The sequence below is a fragment of the Mus caroli genome, chromosome 3 (assembly GCF_900094665.2).
Source record: "Mus caroli chromosome 3, CAROLI_EIJ_v1.1, whole genome shotgun sequence".
Lineage (NCBI taxonomy): Eukaryota > Metazoa > Chordata > Mammalia > Rodentia > Muridae > Mus > Mus caroli.
In genome coordinates this window covers 101,806,714-101,831,850 of record NC_034572.1, presented here as the reverse complement: position 1 = coordinate 101,831,850, position 25,137 = coordinate 101,806,714, and the positions used below count along the sequence as shown (strand labels likewise).

Below are 25,137 nucleotides of genomic sequence, written 5' to 3'. Positions count from 1 at the left end.
TATAGTCCTGGCTGTCCTGGAACTCACTTTGTAGACCAGGCTGGCCTCGAACTCAGAAATCCGCCTGCCTCTGCCTCCCAAGTGCTGGGATTAAAGGCGAGCGCCACAACGCCTGGCTGTTTTTCCCTCTTTTGATAAGTGAGATTATTAACGTGGCTCCAGAGGTGTCTTGGATGGAGTTATAATCTGATAAGTAAAACCAGGAGTCCCCAGGGTTGCACAAGGTGTTTCTTACAGAGTCCTACTGACTTGGAGGTTTTTAAGCTGGAAGGTGAGAGAAAAGCCACAACCAGTTGTTAATTGTACAGAAATTCTTTGCTAGGAAAACGTGTCAACTAGACCCATGAGTCAGGGATTGCTTTCTCTACTGATGTCTCCCAAATTTCCCCTTTCATCCTGCCTCACCTTGAACAGGGAGGGCTCTAAGGCCAGGCAAAGCGATGATAGACAACGAATTAAGGTGTTAAGTCTCACGGATAAAAAAGACATCTAAAGGGATTCCTGCGAGCCCAGCCGCACGACTCCAGCTTAGTTCCATGGGAAGGAGGGAGGGGAAACTAAATGACAAAGCCAGGAAAGACCTTGGGAGGTGATTGGCAGTTGCGGCTTTCGACACACGCAGCCACACTGAATATGGCGATTGGGGAAATTTCCTGGAGGAAATCACGCGAGAGTTGCCTGACGGGAGGCCGTCCGCGAATTGAGCCGGGGGTGTGGAGCAGCCAAGATGGAGCCGGCAGCCGCCGGTCCCGGCCCTCTGATTGTGAACAACAAGCAGCCGCAGCCGCCACCTCCTCCGCCGCCTGCCACCGCGCAGCCTCCTCCTGGGGCGCCGAGGGCCGCCGGAGGCCTCCTGCCGGGGGGCAAAACCCGCGAGTTCAACCGCAACCAGCGCAAAGACTCGGAGGTCAGAGCTGCAGGGGGCGAGGTTGGCACCCGGCGGGTGACAGAGGGGGTCCCGGGAGACCGGGGCGGCATCCGGGCCCAGCCGGGCTTCCCGACGGCTTGACAGGGACCCTGGAAGCTGTCACTTTACCGGGAACCGTGCAGTTAGGCAGGGTGGCAGCCGCCACAGCCCCGGGGAGGAAAGCCCGGAGCCCTGTCACCAACTCTGCTGCGGCCCGGGAAAGAAGGTCCCCGAGTTGGGGACGGCGGGTCGGCCCTCGGGGGCGTGGCCTGAGGCACAGCCCTCCTGGGGTGCAAAATCTGTGGTCTGTTGGCTGGTTAGCCCCTCATCCTTTCCGGCCTCTGATCTTAGGAGGGTGGTGGGCCACGCCAGTTGGCAGCGAAGGGACCCAGGAGAGTTTAGCGGGCGCCTAGAACAGAGCTTCTCTCTCTAGTGCTGCTCGGCCGGCCCCAGGTTGTGTGAGTAGCAGAGAGAACACACTGTGGCTTCCCTCCGAATTTTAGTCAGCGCTGGATCAAACCGCGGCCAGACATTGCCAAGTATTTTTTGCATGCCCAGTGAGCCCAGTTGCTGAGCTGTGAAGGGATCAGAAGTACACAAAGGGCGCAGGATTCTCCTTCTTGCTAGTGAGCTGCGATTCCCTTTGCCCGCGCTGTCTGGAGCTATTCACCTCGCCCCAAGTTAAAATTCCTCCCACTGCTTCCGTTTGCAGAATTCATGAATGAACACACACCCGTCTCGTCGCAGCATTTCAGGGCTTCCTCATCAGCACATTCATTCCCAGAGCGCTTACTACGCAATCTTCTCCACCTGAGATAACTTCCAGTGTGATGAGCAGCCAGACACTTACTGAGAGAGAGGGAATTCCTCAAATTCAAATTTGATGCTTCAGCTAGTACCAGATACTAAAATTAGTATCTTTAAACCTAAGAAATCAGTTCCCTCCAAACATTTTGTTGTTGTTGTTGTCACAGGCTCAAATTCTGATAACATATGTCACAAATGAACAAGCCCAGAGTTGAGAAGATGAGTTTAGAGTGGCTTTTTTGAAAAAGGTGGACCTTTTAGGAGCCTTTTGTTGTGGAATGATGGGTGGCTACTTCTCAGTGATCTCTTAAGTACAGAGGAGTATGGAAGTTAAGTTTGTAAGACCTTTAATGACCAGACTTGTCAGGTTTTCTGAAGAGAACCCTGAGAATTGAACTACACCTTCAAATTTCTCTTTTTAAATGTTTGAGTGGACTGGAGAGATGGTTCAGTGGTTAAGAGCACTTGCTGTTCTCTCAGAGGATCCCAGCACCCAAGTTGGGCCGCTCACAACTGCCTATTACCACACTAGCCCCTAGGGATCCAGTACTGTCCTTCTGACCTCCATGGGCACATGTATACACACACAGATAGACACATAAATACATTAAAGAAAATGTTTTAGGGATGGCGGGATAGCTCAGCAGGTAAAGAAGTTTTAAATTTTCCTAAAAAGCCACAAAATAGTCAGATAAATACCCTTTTGTGCATTTTATTTTATTTGTTGTTTGTTTGCTTCTTTGGTTTTTGTTTTGTTTTGTTGCTTTGTTTTTGTTTTTGAGACAGGGTTTCTCTGTGTAGCTTTAGCTGTCCTAGAACTCTGCTCTGTAGATGGGGCTGGCCTCAAACTCAAAAGAGATTCATCTGCCTCTGCCTCTTGAGTGCTAGGATTAAAGGTGTGCACCACCCCTGCACAGCCTTATTCGTGTTATTATGTGATACTGAGAATCAGATTCAGGGCCTTGTGCAAGGTAGGCAAACGCTATACTGCTGAGGTATGTCCTCAGTCTCTATTACATGTTTTTATTTCTCTTCCTACCCTTTCATTTCACTGGATTCAACATCTGGAAGGCCCATCACATCTATCTGTGTCCTTGTGTTGGAGGTGCTGATGCTGCACACCCCTCTGGTGACAGCTGAAGTCAGTAGTTTGGGGCTCTGATCAGTGCCTACAGCACAAGGAGGCTCAGTATGTGCCAGGTAAACTTTATTAGTCCTCAAAACTAGTCAAGGCAGTCGAGCATGCTTCCAGTCACAACACTCCAGAAGCTGAGCAAGGAGGATCAGAGTTCAAGGCCAGCCTGGGCTGCATAGTAAAAACCTTGTCTCTATAAAAATACACTGGGAGGGGATAAGAAATGGTAATGGATTTGGGGGTGAATAAGATCACAATATATTATATAATGGGAATGAAACGGTCAAAGAAAAAAGGTCTTAAGCTAAGTTCGAAGCAGAGTTTTGTCATTCCCATTGTGTAAATGAAACTCAACCTCAGTAATGTGTACAAGTGTTGATTTTAGTTGTGTTTTAATGGGACTGGGATTTGAACCCAGGACTCTACACATGGTAGGTAATCATTTTACCACTAAACTCTGTCTCTAGCCTAGAAGCTCAGTAGTGTATGGAAGTATCCATTAGTGCCCATGAATAAGGAATAGAGTTATGGCTTGTGGGCATATTATGTCATTTTGTCAGGGGTCATTATCAGTTAGAAGGTTTTCCCTGACCCCACTCTCCATCTCACTCACCCACCCACCTGCATGCTGAGAATTAAGCCCAGGATCTAGCGCCTACCAGGAAGGTGCGCTGTGCTGAACTGTACCCTCTGGTCTTGCCAAGTACATTAGTCAGGGCTGGGCTTAGCCTTTTGATCTTCCCAGTACAAGGCTTCCAAGATGGCGTGTTCTCAGGAATCACCTATCCCTAACAGATTCTCATCGCATTCTCTCCTGTGTGTGGGAGGCAGGCCAATCTGTTCCATTTCTGCTTTCTCTGTCAGTTCTCACTGAAAATTGAGATGGGGCAGGGTGGCTGAGGGTTTCAGTGCTCATTCTATCCTTAGCTGTTTATAGTCCACAGCTCAGAAAGAAGTGAGACTCCCAGATATTCAGTACTATATGGAGTGGTCAGTTACTGCACAACGTAGATAGAAGTTTTGTGTTTATTATTGAACAGGTATGTCACGGAGAGCAATGGTCAGTAAAACAGAGTTCCTGTTTCGAGGAACTTGCTGTCTTTATGGAGAGGAGGATGAAAAAAGAGAAATTCAGTGAATAATTGTAGTGCAGAGTGGGTGCTTTGAAGGTGAAATACAGGGTGCTGGACATGGTGTAAAGGGGACTTCCATTAGTTCAGGAGACAAAATATTGTGATAAAACATCAAGAAAAAGTAGAGGCATTGATGTCCCGCAGTGCAGTCTCTGAGCCGTGTTTACCCGTAAACTCTCAGGAGGATCTTTATGTGATGACCTTTTCATTCACCAGGGCTATTCCGAGTCTCCAGACCTGGAGTTTGAGTATGCCGACACAGACAAGTGGGCGGCAGAGCTCGCAGGTAAAGAACAGGCCTTTGTGTTCTTTGACGGGAGTATAACTGGGTTCCTAAGAAGACTAAGACTGGCTGTTGTCCTACTTCTTTCTATTAATGATATTTGAAACATAAGTTAGCTGTTTAAGTTGGACCACGTATGTGGACATTTGGGATTGTCCTTTATTTCCACGAAGACTCAGGTTTGAAGTCAACTGAGTTGGTTAGCGCCCAGTCCCATGTAATGTCAGTAGTGGTACTCATTGACATACCAACTGAACAGTGATCTCTCACACACGAGTGAGTCACGGGAATGCTAGCCACTGTGCTTGCATCTTGGCACATCTGTTGCTGCTACTCCTGTTGATGGGGAGTGTGAGGTCAGCAGGAGCTGCTTCTCCAGTCTTCACAAGCCTTCCTCGGGACGTGACACTAAAGGCATAGATTCAGGGTGATGGTCACCTCTGCTACAGCGCAGTCTGATGCACATCTTACTAGAAATGCCTGGATCTATGATCCACTGACAGTGCAGTGGCCCCTGTGATCTCTTTGAGAAGAACATCAGAACACTGAGGCCTTCCTAACTCAGTGATTAGAGAGAGTAGTCTGAGAGTCACTGTGAGTCAGGCAGGAATGGAGTTGGGGCTGGAAAGGAAAGCCTGACTTTCTCTGCTGCATGGGAGATCTGATGTGGAGTGTGCTGATAGGAGACTACTTTGCTCTTTGACAGAGCTTTACAGCTACACAGAAGGACCAGAATTCCTGATGAATCGAAAATGCTTTGAGGAGGACTTCCGGATCCATGGTAAGACCATTTCCCTCACTTCTCGGTTCCCTATCCCATCAGGACAGCACAGGACTTCTCTTCATTGTCTAATTGATGTAGGCCATGCAGGAATATGAACAGTTGTTGTGCTGCTTGTGTAAGGCCAGACTTGACATGGAGAGTGGGCCTTCTGGGCACTCTGATGGGACCAGTAGTGTGACCTTATCCCTATGAAAGAGTAACTTGTCCTTCTGGTTCTGTGACTGTCCTGATTTGAAAGGTTAACACAGTCCATTCCATTGTGAGGAATGGTGTGGGCTCAATTATAAGTGTCTCTTGCCCTGCAGTGTCAGACAAGAAGTGGACTGAGCTGGATACCAACCAGCACCGGACCCACGCCATGAGGCTTCTGGATGGCTTGGAGGTCACTGCCCGAGAGAAGAGACTCAAGGTGGCCCGAGCCATTCTCTATGTTGCCCAAGGTACTGTGAGTATGACCCGGCACCTCGGCCAATGATAGTGCCTGGATGTGTATGGAGGGGCTCGGTAAGCTCTGCCCTGTGTTTACAGGTACCTTTGGAGAGTGCAGCTCAGAGGCGGAAGTGCAGTTCTGGATGCGCTACAACATATTTCTGCTCCTGGAGGTGGGCACGTTCAATGCCTTGGTGGAGCTTCTGAACATGGAAATAGAGTGAGCACTTCTACTGAGGGGCTTCCATAGGGAAGGGAGCAGTGGGAAGTGAGCCCGAGCTTATAGAACGAGCATTTGAGACAGGTAAATAGGCCACTTAAGGTGAAGGAGCTGTTCCAGGCTATTGGGAATATACAGGGTTGAACAGTGGAGAACCTACTTAATGATTCCTTGGAAAATAATATAATAAAGACAAAGATGAGAAAATAAAGTTATATAGAAGGATGTGAGGTTCCCATGCTGATAGAATGTAATGAGGGGTTCTTGTGCTGGCTCCACACACTCTGTAATGCTGGACCATTGGTACCTGAGCAGATCCTGTTCAGCCCAAAACACACCCAAAAGAAACTTCTCATCTTGAACTCTTTGATATTCCCTTCAGCATGACACCAAATGTGACATGTAGGTACAACAAAGCTTGCCGCCTCTGGTCCTTTGTCTTATGGGCAGGTCAGCTACTGCTCGTTTAAGGATAACAGCCATCATAAATAAAGAAGAGTGCTACAAGTCAGAGGCCAGCCTGATTTACATAGTGAGTTTCAGGGTAGCCAGAGCTACTTAGTGAGACCATATCCAAAACCAAACAACAAAATTAAAACAAAATAAATTCAGTAGAAGGTGAAAACACTCACTGAGTACTGCATCTTCAGGCAGTATTCAGTAATGTTCTTGGGTCATTACATATCATGATTCACGTTGGTGGCGCAAGTGCTGTTATCATCCTGATTTTGTAGATGAGGCAGCTAAGACAGAGAGAAGTTGGCTCTACTTTGCCCACATATACATAACTAGTAAATGTTAGAGCCAGGACTCACACTGTGAGACTTGATAGTCTGGTTCAGGGCTTGAGTTCTTAACCACAGTGGTGTCCTAAGGTTTTGTGTAGAGCCCAGACGCACACAGCACCGTGTTGCCTGATGGGTAGTACTGTCCAGGGCGTCGCTGGCCTCCCTCGCCCTGTCAAGCTGATTCAGATCTCTCCTGCAGTAACAGTGCCGCATGCAGCAGTGCAGTGAGGAAGCCTGCCATCTCCCTGGCTGACAGCACCGACCTGAGGTGAGATGAGCTGCAAGCCTGGTACCCTGAGCCAGAGAGTGAGCTCAGGGCCAGGCTGAGCATTTCTTAGCTGTGTGTGCATTGCTTTTGCACTCATTAGTCGGCTCAAGTGATAGGCTGGGAGTCATTAGTAGGCCTTGATGAGGTCTTAGGGGAGGGGGGCAGCCTGGAAAATCCAGATGAAATCTGGGATGGAGCCTCTTAATAGATCTGCTAAGAAGCTGGCTGTAGAGTACCTTATTTGTGGAGAAAGCCCAGGGGCTTGCTCTTGGGCTCCCACCACCCACTGGGCACAGTGTGATCCCCACCTACATTGGTTATCCTGACAGTGCTTCATGGCTGTACAGGGACAGCAGCTGCTAAACCACAGGGTCATCTTTCCATGTCTTAGGGTTGAGATCGGGTTTTGGCATTGGAACTGTGGTTCTCCTCCCTGTAGTCAGGGTCTCTGCATTTCACCTCCTGTTTTCCACTCCACCGGGTCGGCTCTGCCCTCCTTCCTGTAATCCTGCCAGGCCTGCTTTGACCTCAGTAGCTTACTCTGAGTAGTGTTGTTTTCCTTTCCAGGGGGCTTAGGGCAGTGAAATCTTTAGGCCATTCTGGTTCATATTTGTCAGATTTGAGTAAACTCCTTTTAGAAGCTGGGGATACAGAATGAGTTATAGTCTGGGAAGACAGATTCAGACACCCCTCTGCTCTCCAGGGTCTCAGGTGTCATTTCTTGGATTTCCCTGTATTACAGCCATCCCCTACCACATGCATGGATGTTTACATCTTAGCCAGGAAGGGAGAAAGCCCAAGGGCTCCTCCCTCACAATTTTGAGATTGTCTTCATACCTTGAGATTTAGGCTAGCCTATAGCTTACTATGTAGCCCAGGCTGACCTGAATCTTGAGACCCTTCTGCCTCAGCTTTCTAAGGACTAGTATTACAAGTATGCACTGCCACTCCTGGCTGAGCGTGCCCTGGCCCCCTGTCTTGCTCTCTTATGAGCTGGTTCTTGTGCTCAGGGTCCTGCTCAACATCATGTACCTGATTGTGGAGACTGTTCACCAGGATTGTGATGGGGACAAGGCCGAGTGGAGAACCATGCGACAGACCTTCAGAGCTGAGCTGGGTAGGACCCTGGCGATCCTCTCTTAAGGCCTTGCTTGGGAACTGAAACTAGAGGGCTTTGGGTGGGTTCTGTTGCTGCCTGGGGTCCTGATATCTTTGAGTCACTTCCAGGTTCCCCTCTGTACAACAACGAGCCATTTGCCATCATGCTATTTGGGATGGTGACCAAATTTTGCAGTGGCCATGCCCCCCACTTCCCCATGAAGAAAGTTCTCTTGCTGCTCTGGAAGACTGTATTGGTGAGCACCTTCTTGGGGGCACTCGTATGCTAGGACTCGTATGCTGGGCAGGAAGGAGACATCTTTGTACAGTTGGCCTCTGTACCTGTAGATTCACATCCATATATGCATCCAAATTCAGGTCATAGAATGAACTTTGCATCTGTATTGACTGTACGGACCTTGTTATTACTTTCTAACCAGTATACCAATAATTTATGTACCATTAGGTATTAGAAATAATCTAAAGATGATCTCATGCTTGCAGAAGGTTGTGCATAGGTAACCACAAGTTCCATTCCATCTACTGAGGGATGTGATAGCTACCTGTGGGAGAGGGGTGAGGGGAAATTCGCAGAGCCAGTCTCCAGTGGATAATGACGAGTATCTATATTTCTATTTGAATACTGAATTATGTGACTATGTAGCTACTCGGGTTTAAAAGTATTTGTTTAGTGGTATTACAGACTGAACCTAGGATCTTGTCGTGCATGCTAGGCAAACAGATTTCACTGAACTACGGTGCTAGAGTGCTTCTTCTTCTTCTTTTAAATTTATTTATTTTAATTTTATGTGCACTGGTGTTTTCTGTGTGAAGATGCCAGATCCCCTGGAACTGGAGTTACAGACGGTTGTGAGCTGCTGTTGCTGGGAATTGAACCCAGGTTCTCTGGAAGAGCAGCCAATGTTCTTAACCATTGAGCTATCTCTCCAGCTCACCCACTGGCGCTCTTTTTACTTTTTATTTATTTGCATATTTCCTGTGCATGTGGGTATGCGTTTGGTACACGTGTGGTCTGTGCCTACACTTGTGTAGCTGTACACACTTCAGAGGAGACATGAGTGCCCTGCTCTGTCATTCTTGGTTATATTCCATTACCACAGGGTCTCTATTGGAACCTGATCCTAGGCTGGCATCCAGCAAGCACTCCTAGAAGTCTCACTGTTTCTACCCAGCTCTTTTGGGGTTACAATCTTACAAGCGGCTCATCTGGCTTTTTGCATGAACACTAGGAATTCAAACGCATACCCTCATCTTTTCGAAACAAGTGCTCTTACCCATTGAGCCATTGTCTCAGTCATTTTTTTTTTTTTTTTGACAGAAGGTCTGACCTTAAACTTGAGGTATTCCTGCCTCAGCCTTGTCAGTATCTGCTACTAAGCTCAGTGAGTCTGAGGCCAGCAAAGGCTACGTGGCTATAAGACCTTGTCTCAAAAAAGGCTGGGGGTTGGAGGCGGTCCTTCAAGATACTAGAGTGGCTCCCTGCCTTTTGTTAAAGCTGTTTTCTCAATCGTGCAACAGCTTCATCCTCAGATAAGATGCCTCTTTGGAGACCACTCCTAAACTTATATTTGTATAGTGGTTTGGGGCAACAAAACTCCACTTGGCAGATGACTTTTGCTACTTGAGTTGTGATCCTAGCCTTGAACATTGGAGCTCTTTCTCCAACCCCGAGAAGATGACTTTTAAAGGAAGCAAGAGTGAGCCCCTAGGTGGTCTGTTTCCTGAGGATGTGTTGTGAAATGGACTCTGTTTCTGCCTGGGGAGAGAATGGTTGCTGGGTGGACTGGCCATCATACTTAGGATGGGGACATTGTCAGAAACCAGCCCCCAGGCAAGCATAGAGCCCTGTCTCCAGGAGGAGCACTGTGCTCAGCACCCAGTTAGAGCCTCATAGGGTGTGCAGGCTTTATCTTGACCAGACCTACTGGTTCCTCAGGAAGCCTCACTCCGGCTGAGAGGAAAGCCAAGTTACTCGAGTGGAGGCACTGAGCGGCCAGTGACTCCAGGCTAGGGCCTGGGCTCCTATTGAGGACGTTAGACTGCTTTCTATTTTACTTTACTGTATTATTTCATTCGAGCTACACACAGTAAGTTTTAGTCTTATTGGAAGATTGGCATGTAGTTTTTTTTTTTTTTTTTTTGGTTTTTCGAGACAGGGTTTCTCTGTGTAGCCCTGGCTGTCCTGGCACTCACTTTGTAGACCAGGCTGGCCTCGAACTCAGAAATCCGCCTGCCTCTGCCTCCCGAGTGCTGGGATTAAAGGCGTGTGCCACCACGCCCGGCTGGCATGTAGTTTTGAGGCACTAGTCTGCTGACGTTTGAAAGAACTGGCTCTACTTTGTTTGTTTGTTTGTTTGTTTGTTTGGTGGTTGGTTTAAAACATGGTCTCTCTATAGCCTTGACTTGCCTAGAACTTGCTATGTATGCTGGGCTGGACTTAAAATTTTGGTGATCCTCCTGCTGGGATTACCACTCTGTGCCACCACCCATGCTTAACTTGCTTCTTTTTAAAATTAGAGACTGTGTCACATCCAGAGCTGTGTATCACGCACAAGCTCCTGTCAGCCAGTATTTCATTCTTTCCTTCATCCTTTTGCTCTTGTCCCTTATAGAGAGCACTGGACTCTCCTTGAAGACTTTAGTTTTCATCCAAGCGGCTATATGGGTCTCTATAAAGGCTTGGGTTCTCGTGATGTCATGCATGCTTTTTAGAATAATGATACCAAAAATGACATGGCGACCTAAGCTCTGCACCCCATTTTATGCAGTGCACGCTGGGCGGCTTTGAGGAGCTGCAGAGCATGAAGGCTGAGAAGCGCACTCTCCTGGGCCTTCCCCCTCTGCCTGAGGACAGCATCAAGGTCATCCGGAACATGAGGGCTGCCTCCCCACCAGCCTCTGCCTCGGACCTGATTGAGCAGCAGCAGAAGCGGGGCCGACGGGAACACAAGGTGAGGCATCTCAGAGTACACACTCAGGGAGTGGGGTCAGGGCACATGATTCCTGGGCCAGCAGGTTATGAGAAGTCCGTTCCGATCAAGGAGCGTGATCAGGAGGCGTGCCTCCACATCAGCGACACTGTCCCCAGCCTCAGCCCTAGTGTATAGCAGATACTTAACATCATGGCAGCTTCTGAGGTTCTCTTCATTCTAGTCCTAAATCCTCCATATTCCCTGCTGTTGTCAGGTCCCCATCTGAGACGGGTCTGTTCCATTTGAACGCTGTTCCTTGTCACCATCTCATTGGTTGGGTGCCTTTCTCAGCTCTTCCCTGTGCTTTCAGGCTCTGATAAAGCAGGACAATCTAGATGCCTTCAACGAGCGGGATCCCTATAAGGCTGACGACTCTCGGGAGGAGGAAGAGGAGAATGATGACGACAGCAGCCTGGAGGGGGAGGCTTTTCCCCTGGAGCGAGACGAGGTGATGCCTCCCCCGCTACAGCACCCTCAGACCGACAGACTCACCTGCCCAAAAGGGCTCCCTTGGGCTCCCAAAGTTAGGTGAGTCTTAGTTCTAGAATATTCTCGAAGTGAGAGCCTTCATATCCTCAGGTCAGTGCTGGCCTGGAGTCCTCTGCAAGGCTAAGATGACCTTAAGTTACCCTGTGCTGTCCTGGGCACATCTGTGAGGACGGCCTTGCTGATGTCACACAGGATAGATAACTCTTGTGTGGTTCCTGTGTCAGTAATTTGAACTGGTCCAACTTAATAGTGAACAAAGGTAAGGAGAAAAAATGAGTATTTAGGCAAACCTATCCCCATTCATCTTGGAGCTGTATGTGGCCTTTTATTTAAAAATGATAGATGGAGAATTTTTTAAAAACCCAATGTATTAAACAGTATGCTTGGGGGAGCTAATAGATGGGAAGGTAGCAGGAACTGCTAAAATGGTAATTGTAGCTGGGCATAGTGGCACACGCCTTTAATCCTAGCACTAGAGAGGCAGAGGCAGAGGCAGGTGGATGATGTCTGTGAGTTCGAGGCCAGTTGGTCTACAAAGCAAGTCCAGGACAACCAGGGATACACAGAGAAACCTTGTTTTAAAAATAAAACAATCAAAAAAGAAGTATATTTGGTAGGCAGCAACTTAATAAAGAGATGTGTATATGAACTGATATAAAAGAGGGTATGTTGTGTGAGAAGAATGTTTCTGTTGAGACAAGAAAATGACCTGTTTAAACTTAGTAGCTTATGTCTCTTATACTTCATGGTGTTTACTATTGTTTAAATAAGCGTTAAATACTACTATTTTTTAAATAAGTTGTGCTTTAAGTTTTATATATGTCCCTAATTTTGAGTCAACTGGCCATGTGTATTATAGAAATATAAACAAACTTAAATTGTATGAACCTAACAAAATTATGTAAAAAAACAAAGTTGTCAAAATTTAGGCTTTCCCCCTTACTGTAAGAGACCTTTTCCTGTCTTGTAAACACCTGGAGATGCTTTGTGTGTTTGAACACAGGCCTGTGACTGGCACACCTTGAAGCAGTACTTGATAAAATCTGCCTCTCTTTCTTGCTTGGTAGAGAGAAAGACATTGAGATGTTCCTTGAATCTAGCCGCAGCAAGTTCATAGGCTACACTCTAGGAAGGTGAGTGTGACCTGAGGTCCCTTTGAAGTGCCCTCGCCTGGCCTTGGGGCAGCGGACCGGTGAGTGGCTCTTTGGGCTCAGCATAAGGCCTTCTTTATTCTCCAGTGACACCAACACAGTGGTGGGGCTGCCAAGGCCAATCCACGAAAGCATCAAGACACTGAAACAAGTAAGTGGCGCTAGGGGAACGTTTGGCTTTGTTTGATCCCAGGAGAATAAAGTGAGCCTGGGCCAAGGGAGAAGCCTTTCAGGGCTATTGTCTGCCAGCAAGAGCCTGGGAAGCATCTCTTCCTACGTCTGACTTCGGTTACGGATATGTGCGGCCCAGGCTTTAGAGTTCAGATAGCCCACGAGAGTAGCCTTCCCTTTCCCTTAGCCAAGGTGTAAGGCAATTGAGAGGCACTGGCGGATGGATATGGTGCTGTCAGCTTCGCTGGTTATAGCATGGCTGGAGAGCAAGGCTTAAGAGCACTATAGTGGGTGTGCTCTAGCATACTCTATAAACCAAGCAAGCTCAGTTACCCACGCCCAGAGAGCTGGAGGGCAGACAGGACCCAGGCTCTCAGCAGGCAGGCAGGTGGAGTCCCAGACCATCCTGTTTTCCTCTTGTGCTCACTGCTGAGAGGGAGCTGAGGGAGCTGTGGGTGTGAGGATTAGCAGGGAGACGACCCCAGGGGTCAGGAGGCTTTCCAGTGTGTCTAAACTGTAACATTTTAAAGTCCAGTTTTGAAATTGGTAGTACCAGGTGGTCTCTGCACTAGGCTTTTAAGAATACAGTTAGTTTTGCCTGTGATATCTTTCTTCTGTCATTTTTAAAAAAGATTTTATTTATTATTATATGTAAGTACACTGTAGCTGTCTTTAGACACACCAGAGGAGGGCATCAGATCTTATTATGGATGGTTGTGAGCTACTATGTTGCTGGGATTTGAACTCAGGACTTCTGGAAGAGCAGTCAGTGCTCTTAACCGCTGAGCCATCTCTCCAGCCCCCCCTCCTGTCAGTTTTGCTTCTGAAAGCCCTTTCCACTTTATTTTGCTTTTTTGCTAACCTCTATGGGCTTTTCACACAGGCTGTCAGAAGTAGATTGCAGGTTTAAGTTAGGAATCTTTGTTGTGACTCAGCCCTCTCTCAGAAGGCTGAAATAAACTCTTGGGTCTTTGCCAGGTGAGGGGGGAGTCTGGCCAGAGAAGAAGGGTGTCTTTCCTCAGCACCTTCTTTCCTGCCTCTCTCTCCAGCACAAGTATACATCGATCGCAGAGGTCCAGGCACAGATGGAGGAGGAATACCTTCGCTCTCCTCTCTCAGGGGTGAGTTAAGAGACCACAAAGTCCCCAACTGCTCTCAGTCTCTGAGCCGGGCCTGGCCACAAGGCTGCTCCAGGAGTCGGCCTCTCCTTGAAGAGATTGCCATCCATGTCTTCCTTTCAGTCTGTGAATGGCACCTTGAACATAAAACTCAATCTCTCTGTGCTTTGTTTCCTACCTGTGAAAGAAGACCAGCGCTAGACTAAGGCCTTCTCTCTCTGTCATCTACTTGTTAATTTGAGATGTCATCTATTTGTAGCCCGGATGGCCTCAAACACCTTTCCCAACCTTACTGGAGCTGGGTTACAGGTGTTTGCTAGCATGCATGGCTGTGGGACCTCATGAAGAATTAGTTAAATGATTCAGAGTGGCATTCTTGGGATGTCATATGTTTCAGAGCCTCCTGTCAGTATCACCACCGTCACCCTTCACTTTGATACTTAGGGATTCTATTCCAGCCAGCTAGTAAACTGCCTCAGGAGACTGTAGCCTGAGCATGGGTTGTGTGACTTTTGTGTTAAAGGGAGAAGAGGAAGTTGAACAAGTTCCTGCAGAAACCCTCTATCAAGGCTTGCTCCCCAGCCTGCCTCAGTACATGGTGAGTTCTCTGTGTCTGTGGTGAGACCGCGAAGGAGCACGGGCTGCTCTCCTTCCTTCACCCTGCAAGGCTCCTGCCACTTGAGGACCCTCAGGAGTCCCACTTCTCAGGGCTTTGTTGTGGTCCTAGGTTCTGATGCTCACCTGAGTGGTCTATTTTTCCCAGATTGCCCTTCTGAAGATCCTACTGGCAGCAGCTCCCACATCGAAAGCCAAAACAGACTCGATCAACATCCTGGCAGATGTTCTGCCTGAGGAGATGCCGTGAGTATCAGGGCCGTGAGTGGAACAGGTGGAAGCAAGGGTGGAAGGGTGGGGCCAGGAGTTTTCAGGTGAGTCTCCTTCCTTGACCCAGCTTTGCTGCAGGTGAAGCTTAGGGTATTTCTGATTCAGACAAAGGAATCAATTGGATAAGTTTCACTAGTAAGGGAGATGGCTAGGCCTGATGCAACACAGATTGTCACTGAGTGAATTTCTAAGTGAATTAGGTATGCTGGTTTTTCTTTGTAAATAGATGGGCAGTAGACTCTCTCAGAGCCCTTATTCTAGAGCCGTGTGGTTGGCACACCCTGCATAGGATGGGTAGCTCCTGCTCAGTTTGCTGGCCACCACCGAGCCTGTGCCTTTGTGGAGTTTCTCCTACTGGCCAGTCAACTGGCAGGCAGACCCCTGGCAAACGTCTCAGAGGAGAGAGCGAAACTCTTAGCTGTTCTTCCTCTCTGGCTGAAAGGTCTTTTAGTGGAAGAGAACAGCATTGAGGACAGACCCAGGCCCACACCTGATCTGTTGCTTGCCAGGGCTGCCTTGTTCTGAGCTGATCCCCAGGGCTGGTGGTCATAGTGGTGGTAGCCAGGTGAGGGAGAGGCAGGGATTGGCTCATACCAGAGGGAGGTTCACAGAACATTAGGCCATCTTGATAATCCCAGAAATACTGTGTTTCTTCTGAAGATTTGCAGTGAGAAGTCTTGAATTAAGAAACAGGTATAATTCAGTGCTTCCTAAATCCAACTTCAGCACCCCTCACCCCGCCACTGTAGAGTGGAATTTCCCCACATACTGGTGTTCCACAGAATATACTTTGGGGAACTCAGGTTAATAGAGTGGCCAAAGCTTAGGGAGAGTTTGGAAAAGAAAAGTTCACTTTTGGAGGAGAAGCAGAGAAAGGGACTGAGTGTGTATTGGCGGGATGAAAGAAGCTGTTCCCTGCTGGATCACTTGGGAGACAGAACCCTAAGGCTGGCCTCCGAGGTGTCTGTGGGTCGTGGGCCTTTGCCAGAGGGTCCTGAAGCCCATCTCCTCTGTGGACACCTGGGAAGGAGGTACTGTGTGCTGGTGACTCACCCAGGCACTTGTGTTCCTAGCACCACAGTATTGCAGAGCATGAAGCTGGGGGTGGATGTGAACCGCCACAAAGAGGTCATCGTTAAGGCCATTTCTGCCGTGCTGCTGCTGCTGCTCAAGCACTTTAAGTTGAACCACATCTACCAGGTACCTGCAGGATCTGCCTTCCTTCCTGTGCGCTGGGCGGGGCCTCGGGCAGTGCAGCTCCCCTAGCCCAGAGAGTAGGGCTTCACTTCTGAGCCCACTTGATCTCTGCACAGCATTCTAACACGAGGGCCTCCAGCCAAGGCTTTTTATCTCTAGACAAAAGAGAACCGGGGCTGTGCTTATTTTTCTTCTGTTGGTTTCAGTTTGAATACATGGCCCAGCACCTGGTATTTGCCAACTGCATCCCTTTGATCCTGAAGTTCTTCAATCAAAACATCATGTCCTACATCACTGCCAAGAACAGGTGATAAGGACCAGAGACCAAGAAAGGGTGGTGTAGACAGGTGGCAGGACTTCTAGCTGTCTCTCCACTGAGACTATTGAGCAGACTTTTTCTTTAAGCATCTATGGGTTAACATTTTACCAGACCTCAAAAAAGACATAATGAATGACAGAGTGTCAGTTATGGGATTATCTACACTAGTGACCAGGAGGCTCTCACCCTAGGCTCTATAATTACCACTTCTATCCTTCCTCCCTTTCTGCTTCCAGTTCTCTGTACAGAGCTTGGCTTTGTGTACTGTAAAACCTTCTCTGATGATTCTTCTGTACTCTTCACAGCCTCCTTGTGCCCACTGTACCCGGTAGCACCTGCTTGTCAGTGTGAGACATCACAAGGGAATCCAGTTAGCTGTGGCCTCTAAGAGGGCTTGGCATAAATCATTTGTCTTGAGTCCTACCTCCCAGATTCATGTGAAGGGAAAAGCTGCAATAGTGTCTCTACCCCTCACAGTTAGTAATTACATTACATACTCTTTGAGTCACAGAGCAACTGTACATACCATCTTATAGCAGGTATTTCTTCATCTTATAGTCAGGAAAACCAGGTTAGAGCAAGTGAGATACATTGCTCCTTCTTCTTCAGCTCATCACGACTGCTCTGGCAGACCCAGCCTTTGCTCACAGTGAGCACCTGGTCTTTTTGCATTCTGTAGCATTTCCGTCTTGGATTACCCTCACTGCGTGGTGAACGAACTTCCAGAGCTAACTGCAGAGAGTCTGGTGAGTGGCCCAGAACTCCCTGCCTATCCCTTGGTATGAGCATTCCCTCTCCCAACACAAAGAGGTGTCTTCCAGAAGAGGTCACCTTTGGCTTTTAAAGTACCAGAATTAGCCATAGAGTCAGGGAGAGGATGCTGCGGAGCAGAACGATTGGGGATTGGGTGTATGGTTAGTCAGGGCTGCTCACCTAGGATTTGCCCACTCAAGCTGTCTACATCTTCCCACTGAAGTCCGGGCATTCTGTGACAGAATCATTGAGATCAGTCAAGGCCTTTGGACACTGCTGCTGAGCAGCCTGCAGTCGTGATAGTTGTGTTTGTCTCTGGCTTTTCCCTGCAGGAAGCTGGTGACAACAACCAGTTTTGCTGGAGGAATCTCTTTTCTTGCATCAATCTGCTTCGGATTTTGAACAAGCTAACGAAGTGGAAACACTCGAGAACCATGGTGAGTTGGTGCTGCAGCCAGCCTGGGCCATGCCGTGCCCACCTCACCTGGGATGTGGTCCTCAGGGTGGGACTTCCCAGGCAGCATTGTCCTCGTTCAGGTCTGCAGACTTCTGGTTCTCTGATGAGTACAACCAGAAGCTGGAAGAGACTCTCAGGCATGCCCTGAAACAAACCCTCAACCACAGACACTTTTTGATCTTCCTGATCCTGGGTGGGAAGTGATAGACAGGAGTCAGGAGCCACCTTAACCCTGCAATGCCTTTGGAACAAGGAAGGTCCATGAGTTCTCAGAAATTAGATTATAGAGTGAGCCATAATTAGGGTTACAACCTTAGTGGTTTGCCTATAGCTCTGCTTGTCTTAGTGCCTAACACTTCAGGTGCCAGCGAACCAGTGAGTTCAAGAGAAACTGCATGGCTTGTCATCCTGTCTGCTACCCCAGAAGTGCTAAGTGACCATGTAGTGGCACTCACACTTACTGCTTTCTCACCACGGCCACCACCATGGCCACCCAGATGCTGGTGGTGTTCAAGTCGGCACCCATCCTGAAGCGGGCCCTGAAGGTGAAGCAGGCCATGATGCAGCTCTACGTGCTGAAGCTGCTCAAGGTGCAGACCAAGTATTTGGGGCGACAGTGGCGCAAGAGCAACATGAAGACGATGTCTGCCATCTACCAGAAGGTGCGGCACCGGCTGAACGATGACTGGGCGTACGGCAATGGTGAGGCCACATACGACGACACATACGAGTGGGAGAGGGTAGGACAAGGGACGACTTGACTGTGGTACCTTAGTTTTCTCTGCCCTAAGGCACTGAGCAGAGCCGGGATCTAGTTTTAGTGGCTCTGGACAAGACTTTGGGAAGCTACTCAGTATCTGTGTTCATCTGTTTCTCTGTCCCTCCACTCTAAATCCTGTCTTTTCCAGAAATTGCCCTAAGATTCCATCCCCTCTTTATCCCTACTGCAGCTCCCTAGATCTCTAGATCCTCACCGGCTCTGCCTCTAGTTTCTCCCCCACTGTTGGCCTCAGATTTGGCTCCTGTAATCTTTTCAACACACCCATCCTATGCTGTTGCCCCTGAGTAAGATTCCTGTTAGCTTTCTAGTTCCCATAGGAATGAAGTTAAACACTAAGACAGGAGGGGCAATCATTCCCTTCCCTGATCCCAGAGGCTGCAGCTTTCTTTCCAAGCCCGTTGTGTGCTGGTCCCCAGCTTCTGTCACACCCAAGTCTCCAGGACAGAGTGTGAAAGCTCAGTACCCGCTGAGGATGCTCTCAGCAGCTCTGCAGATCCCAGCAGCCACAGATGCCCATGCTCTCCAGTGTGCCCTCTGGGCCTGAGAATACACTGCACAGGTACAGAGGGAACTACACTTGGTCCCTGAGCACTAGCCATGTTGCCTCCTGCTCCTGGGCCTCTGGAGACTGTTGGATCTCTACATCCTCCCAGTCTAACTGTTGTTTACCCGGTGTTGCTGTGCTACACTGTCGCGGTGACATCACTCTGTGACTATGCCTGGCATCTGGGCTCAAGGTGGTGCATGACATTCTGTCATGGAGGTGAGGAGGAGGAGCAGATGATGGAGTCTCGGAGTTATCTCTGTCATCTAGAACCAAGGGGAGACTGTGCTTTAAAAACGAGTTTTCCAGGGCTCTCCTGTCTGTCGACATGTTTTGGGGGAACAAGTCTCTTTCTCAGAGTTGAGGATTTTCTCCTTATATTTGACTATCCTCTCCTGAGGATGGGCTTTGGAGATGATCTTCTGGTTAAAAATCACACTCTTACTCAAGGGGAGCTGCTATAGGGCTGACTCCCTTTCTGCTTTGCCCAGATCTTGATGCCCGGCCATGGGACTTCCAGGCAGAGGAGTGTGCTCTCCGTGCCAACATTGAACGCTTCAATGCCCGGCGCTATGACCGGACCCACAGCAACCCTGACTTCTTGCCAGTGGACAATTGCCTGCAGAGTGTATTGGGCCAGCGGGTAGATCTTCCTGAGGACTTCCAGATGAACTATGACCTATGGCTAGAGAGGGAGGTCTTCTCTAAGCCCATTTCCTGGGAAGAGCTGCTGCAGTGAAGAGGGCTGGAAAAGACCATGATCTGTCTGTCTCATACCTGAGGGACTGTCCTCACCATTGCTGCAGTGCTCCTGTTGCCCTCCAGGTGGCAGCACAGCTCCATTGAGTCCTCCACAGCCTGCCCTGGGCCTGTGAGTGAACCCAGGTTAGCCTCTGGTTGATTCCCAGCATCCTACTCAGGAGCAGTCATCTCCAAGCTGGGATCTACTCTCCCTCCACTTGCCCAGCTTCTACCCTCCTCTCTTGGATATGATCGATTGAAACTCATTTCACAGATAGCCTAGGCTGGGGAAAGCTGAGCCGGGCCTGGCATTCCTTCTCGACAGCAGCTGTATCTTGAGGTCCCGCAGACTCCTGGGCAGCTTTGGCAATGTCAGCTGGTCAGGAAGGAGGGTCCTCTTGAGGGCCAAGAACAGAGTCAGCATCTTGGCTGTGCTCTGGGGCTATCTCGTGCCATCCCAGCATCCTGCTGAGTTCTGTCCAGAAGTGATGGACACACAGCCTCTGCACCCTGGTTTTGGATGTGGTCAAAGGTGGAGTGAGGAGGCTTTCTGAAGCCAGAGGTGCCGGTTTCCTCTCGGTTGCCATGACCTGTAAATATATAAAACTCTGTGTGATCTCTGGTCTCATGGTGGGGTTTTTATTGTGTTTGTGTATTCTGTTTACATTAAAAGAAAGCGAAACTGTCCCTGTCGCCTTGTCTGTAGATTCAGGTTCCGGGGACTGGGGATGTAGCACAGGCACTAGAGTGCTTACTTGGTAGGAAAGAAGCCCTGGGCCTAGTACTACATAGTACTCCGCAGCACCACATAAGCCAGGCATAGTGGTACACACACTTGTAATCTCAGCACTTGAGAGGCGGAAGCAGGCGAATCAGAAGTTCTAGGTCAGCCTTGACTACATAGTTCAAGTTCAGCCTAGGCTATGTAAGATTCTCTCTTAGAAATATGGCCTGAAAATTATCAGTTCTCTCAAGAATCCCTTTCCCCAGCATGATAGGCTACCCAGCTAAGCTCTGGCCTGTCTGCCTTCCTGCCTTTTCTACCTGTTGTAGAGGGAAGGAGGGCTTAGTACTTTGGTCATCTGCCCACATCCGTCTGGGCACATTGCTTTAGGGTTCTGGGTTTGCTGGGGACCAGGGTCCTGACTGCTAGGCTTGCTGTAGTTTCAGTAGAAACGTCAAGTTTCTCAAGATGACATGCCGCAGCTGTCCTCAGCCAAGCCAGTTAGTACTAGGTTTAAGTGAAGTTGGTTGGGTCTTCATTAGGACAGAGGTGTTTGGGACAGGATAGTTGTAGTGTCTCCTATGGCTAAAGGAGAAACAAGGGACACAGATCCATTCAAGTCCTAGAACCTCATTTGACTCAGATATCAGCCTCAGCCTCCTTTTTTTCAGGCTTAACCTCCTTGTGATTTTAGTGATAGGACTGTTCTTTTTCGTAATTCCTAGAAGTTCCCTATAGGCCATATGTATGAGATCTTAAATCTCTAAGGGGAGAGCCTTGACTGAGAAAGGAAAAGTTCCAGGGCAAGCCTGTTTTGTTGGTATTTAGATACAGTGCCTGCTGGGTCTGCGACCTGCTAAGTGCCGGGATGTGCTTTAATGTGGTGGCATGGTTAATAATAGCCAGGTGGAAGGGTCAGAACATGAAAGTCACATAGCCTTATGGGCTGGAAAGTCCCTATAGCTCCCCCCCCCCCGCGCAGTAACCTGCATAGGACAGTGGAGTCTCACCACTCTTGTTTGCATGGTGGATCTGCTGCTACATGCTGGAACAAGAAGTATAGATGCTGAGATTTCTATCTGAGGAAGGTGGGTTCCACGTTCTTAATCCAACATGCATCCAGCTCTCTGAAATTGCTGAGCCTGGTGCTTTGACCTCTCCCACCCTTCTTTGCAGTCATTCCCAGACTCTCTTCTTCCTTGCAGAAGAAAAACAAAACAAAAACCACGAGGCCAGTGAACCAGAGCAGATGAGTCCCTTAATCTTTAGACTCAGTTCCCGGCCCTCAGGAAGAGAGCAGAGCAGCTTCTCCGACTATGGCATGTTACTGTCATGTTCCCTGTAGAACCCAGGTCCTTGTGTGTAAACATCTTGGAGACACCCAGTTTCGGGCTGTTTCATCCGGGTAATGAGATGAACATGAAGACGCTCTGAAAATGGTTGAGTTACACCGAAGGGTCCAGTGCTCTTTAGTGTACCAAGGGATGAATTACCCTGTGGGTCAGTGAACCATGCCAGGAAACTTAGTAAGGTTGAGTGGGTCCAAGACCCCAGCACCCAGGTACCCACCTGAGACAGTAAGGCATCTCTCCGCTCGCTACTAGATTCCTGGCCCAGAACACATGCCACACTTCCCACATAGGAAATGTCACCACACAGTTTGGGCTATGGTGCCATAAGTCACATAGCCCAAAACAGAGTTCTCCATGCCAATGAGGTATCTAGAGGCCCTGAGGGTTTAGCCAATAAGCTTCCCTTCCCAGACATTCCTTCCTCCAGAAGGTATTTACTCTCTGGTTCACCCTGAGGAGTTGGTATGCATCATTTTCCAGGATGAACAGTCAGTAAACAGTATGGATAAACATGGACTGTCTCTTTGATCAAGAACCCCAGTGGGGAGCATGAAGAAAACCTTCACTACCAAGCCGCTGCCTAAATCTCCTCAGAATGCCTGTCTGTGCTCCCAGAAAACAATCACTAAGCTAAGCTGGAGTTCCCTATTTCCCCAGCCGGCCCCGGATCATCTTAGTCCCCAGCCTGCAGGCCCCCAACTCTGTTGCTACCTCCTCTGTGTGGCACCCCAGCAGTGACTGGATTCTCGGAGCCAGGGAACCCCAGCTTCAGCCTCCCACATCCTAGGCTGCAGTTTTCCCACCCCCAGAGCTGTCTCTGCCTCCCCAGAGCCCAGCACCTGACAGGCAGTGTGGGGTAAGCACAGTCTAGCCTTCCCCGCTTTTTGCCTCCCCAGCAGCACTTCCATACCGACCCAGAACCCACTGTTATCCTAAGGCTTGTATCATCTCAAAAGATTCACTATTAGGTGTCTCTACATAGTGATTAGCAATTAACAGAACATCTGTCATACAAGCCCTGTGTGATGGCTCCTCCTCACTGTCAACTTTACTGGATTTAGAAATCACCTAAAAAAGACACACACGTCAGTGTGTGTGTCTGTGAGGACATTTCCAGAGGGGTTTAACCGAGGAAGGAAGGCTTACCCTAAATGTGGGTGGCCCCACCATGTAGGCCGAATAAAGGAAAAGGGGAGAGAGTGCACGAAGCCCCGGTGTTCATCTGTTTTCTGTGAACGACAGAATGTGACCAGCTGCCCCACACTCCATTCACCATGCCTCCTTCATGATGGCTGTATCCCCTAAAACTAGGAGCCAGACAAGCCCTTCTTTAAGTCGCTTTAGCCATATATGTTGCCACAGCAACAAGGGACGGATCAAATGTACCATGACAAGTAAATGCTACCGCACTCCCCGTTTTGTAGACGGGCAAACCAGTACTGAAAGGGTGAAGAACTTGCCCAAGGGCACACAAGGGCACACAGAAATAAGGGGATGAGCCAGGATTCAAACACAGTCTCCCCGGTAAACACATCCTCCCTGCTCCCACCCTCTTAATCATTGCCATCCCTGGGCACTGAGAGCCACTGCTCAGTTGTTCATTTGTAAGCCATACTTGCTTGGTATTGGCTCTGGCATGGTCCCTCGTGCAGAAGATTCATGGCAAATGTCCCTTGCTTTAGGCCCTAACTGGGCCACCCAGGCTTAGCCTTGTCTTAGCTATTGGCTAACCTTTAGTGTCCCCTCAAAGGAACTTGGATGACTGCTGTGCTTTTGTGTTTTGGTTTGGTTTTATTTGACACATTAGTGGTTGAATCCAGGGCTTTATACACACGGAGGCGAGCGCTCTGCCGCTGGGATCTGTCCCCAGCACCCTCTGCTTTTTATTTTGAGGCAATGTCTCAGTAACTCTACCCAGACTGGCCTTGAACTGACTTGTAACCCAGCAAGACTTTGACTTTGTAATCCCCCTGCCTCAGCTTTCCAAATAACTGGGATTACAAGTGTGTGCCATTTGGTCCAGCTTTGAGCCTCACTTTATGCCTTTCCTGGTCTCTGAGGACTCCTGAGTTAGCTAGCTACCTCGGATGTACATGTTGATTGAGCTTATCTTCCTGCCCGTTGTGTAATAAACTGATTACCGTCACGGTAGCTGCTCTCTTCATCTGACACTTGGCACAGACAGCCTTAGGCTGCTGCTCTGAAAAGGGGTGCACTCCCTTGGGAGTCAGATAACCTTGACTCTTCCCCCTCCCCACACCCCACCTTCTGAGACAGGGTCTCACGGTGTAGATGGTCTCACTGTGTAGTCTTGGTGACCTGGAGCTAACATCATCATAGCTCGACAATCCTCTCAAGTGCTGGATGAAAACTGTGTGGTACTACACCCAGCTATCCCTGACGTTAATCTAAGCCTTTACCTAGACTCACTAAATATCTTGGAGTTAAATGTCACTCCAAGCCTCAGCTGGCTTCTCTGTAATGTCTGCCTGGATGATAGATAGCCCTGTTGCTAAGGCTGAACAAGGTAATGGGGTGTAAGAGTCTCATACCTGGCTGACAAGGGACAACTGTAACCATTAGCATTGCTGATACCCTTCTAATTCTGACCTGTGAATTTGCATACACTTCCTGTGTCTCCTAGAACAAAAATCCTCTAAGGGTTGAACCTCCTGGCATCCTCTGCTCTGGACCAGGTGCTGTCCTAGGTGCCTTGAAGGTCCAAGTGAAGAGGATATCACAGTCTACCACTTCCATCCACAGGGCCCACCATGAGCCCCCCAAGTCCCAGTCCATGCCTTCCTCCTGGACAAGAGACTGGGCTGGGGGAGCTTCCAGTCATGGAGTGGGAAGGGAACCACAGAAGCTGGGGTGTCAGGGAAATGGCTGCTCAAGTCCTGCCTTGGCTGGGCTCTGTGTATGCCTGGGGCTGCAGAGTGTCTGTACACTGGGTTGTAACTCAGGTTGATGTGTTGCTGGCTGAGGAAGGTGGAGAAGAAGCAGTAAATGCCTCTGATGGGACAGAGTCTCTACCACTGACTGGCGCAGAAGCCTGGACGAATGGGTTGCCCTGGCCAGGGCCTTGCAATTCTCCTGTGGAGTCAATGTGCACGCCACAATTGAGATTTAAATGTAGAATCTAAGACCTTCCTACCTCCGTCTCTTCAACATACCCTGCTGATGTACATCACCACAACTGACATAAGACTTGATTCTTTGGATGGCTCTCATGGGACCTAGAAGGCCCTCAGCAAAGACACACTGTGTGCAACAACTCTCCTGAAATTGGGATTCCAGGTGGATCCACTTCTGTTTCCCTGCCCAGGAGTGAGCAGAACTCCCAGCCTGACCTTGGTAAACTACAGGATCGGGGGGTGGGGGGGGGTGTTGGGAGTGGCGCGAGGGGGCGGGGGCGGGGGGGGGAGGACAGGATAACCTCTAGAATGAACTTGGAGGCAGGGTATCAGGAGACCCCGGGGGCTGTGTCTTAAAGGCATGGAGGAGGAGGGGAACATGGCTAATGGGAAGCAGGTGAGGGGCTGTCTGTGCCCTAGCCAGGGGACAGACTGGCTGGGATGACCCAGTCAGTGGGAGGATCTGTCAGCTCACA

The 25,137-nt window shown here is 49.1% G+C and overlaps 1 protein-coding gene across 1 annotated transcript; it reads left to right on the top strand.

Moving 5' to 3' along the window:
- The first annotated feature begins 673 nt into the window (after positions 1–673).
- On the top strand, positions 674–20,138 carry Strip1 (striatin interacting protein 1). Its single transcript, XM_021157742.2, has 21 exons — positions 674–907; positions 4,199–4,268; positions 4,972–5,046; positions 5,355–5,489; positions 5,578–5,698; positions 6,686–6,754; positions 7,765–7,871; positions 7,982–8,109; positions 10,642–10,824; positions 11,156–11,373; positions 12,402–12,467; positions 12,573–12,636; positions 13,706–13,777; positions 14,298–14,372; positions 14,538–14,635; positions 15,733–15,859; positions 16,063–16,163; positions 16,855–16,921; positions 17,261–17,365; positions 17,883–18,087; positions 19,202–20,138. The coding sequence occupies exons 1-21, from the start codon at positions 728–730 to the stop codon at positions 19,447–19,449; spliced, it is 2,514 nt and encodes an 837-aa protein (XP_021013401.1). The 5' UTR covers positions 674–727; the 3' UTR covers positions 19,450–20,138.
- Positions 20,139–25,137: the final 4,999 nt, after the last annotated feature.

Excerpts from the sequence above, each read along its gene's own strand:
- Strip1 (XM_021157742.2), top strand. The coding sequence starts at position 728 with ATGGAGCCGGCAGCCGCCGGTCCCGGCCCTCTGATTGTGAACAACAAG. Across the intron at positions 8,110-10,641 it reads TGCTCTGGAAGACTGTATTG|TGCACGCTGGGCGGCTTTGA; the intron begins GTGAGCACCTTC and ends CATTTTATGCAG. Across the intron at positions 17,366-17,882 it reads GGAAACACTCGAGAACCATG|ATGCTGGTGGTGTTCAAGTC; the intron begins GTGAGTTGGTGC and ends ATGGCCACCCAG.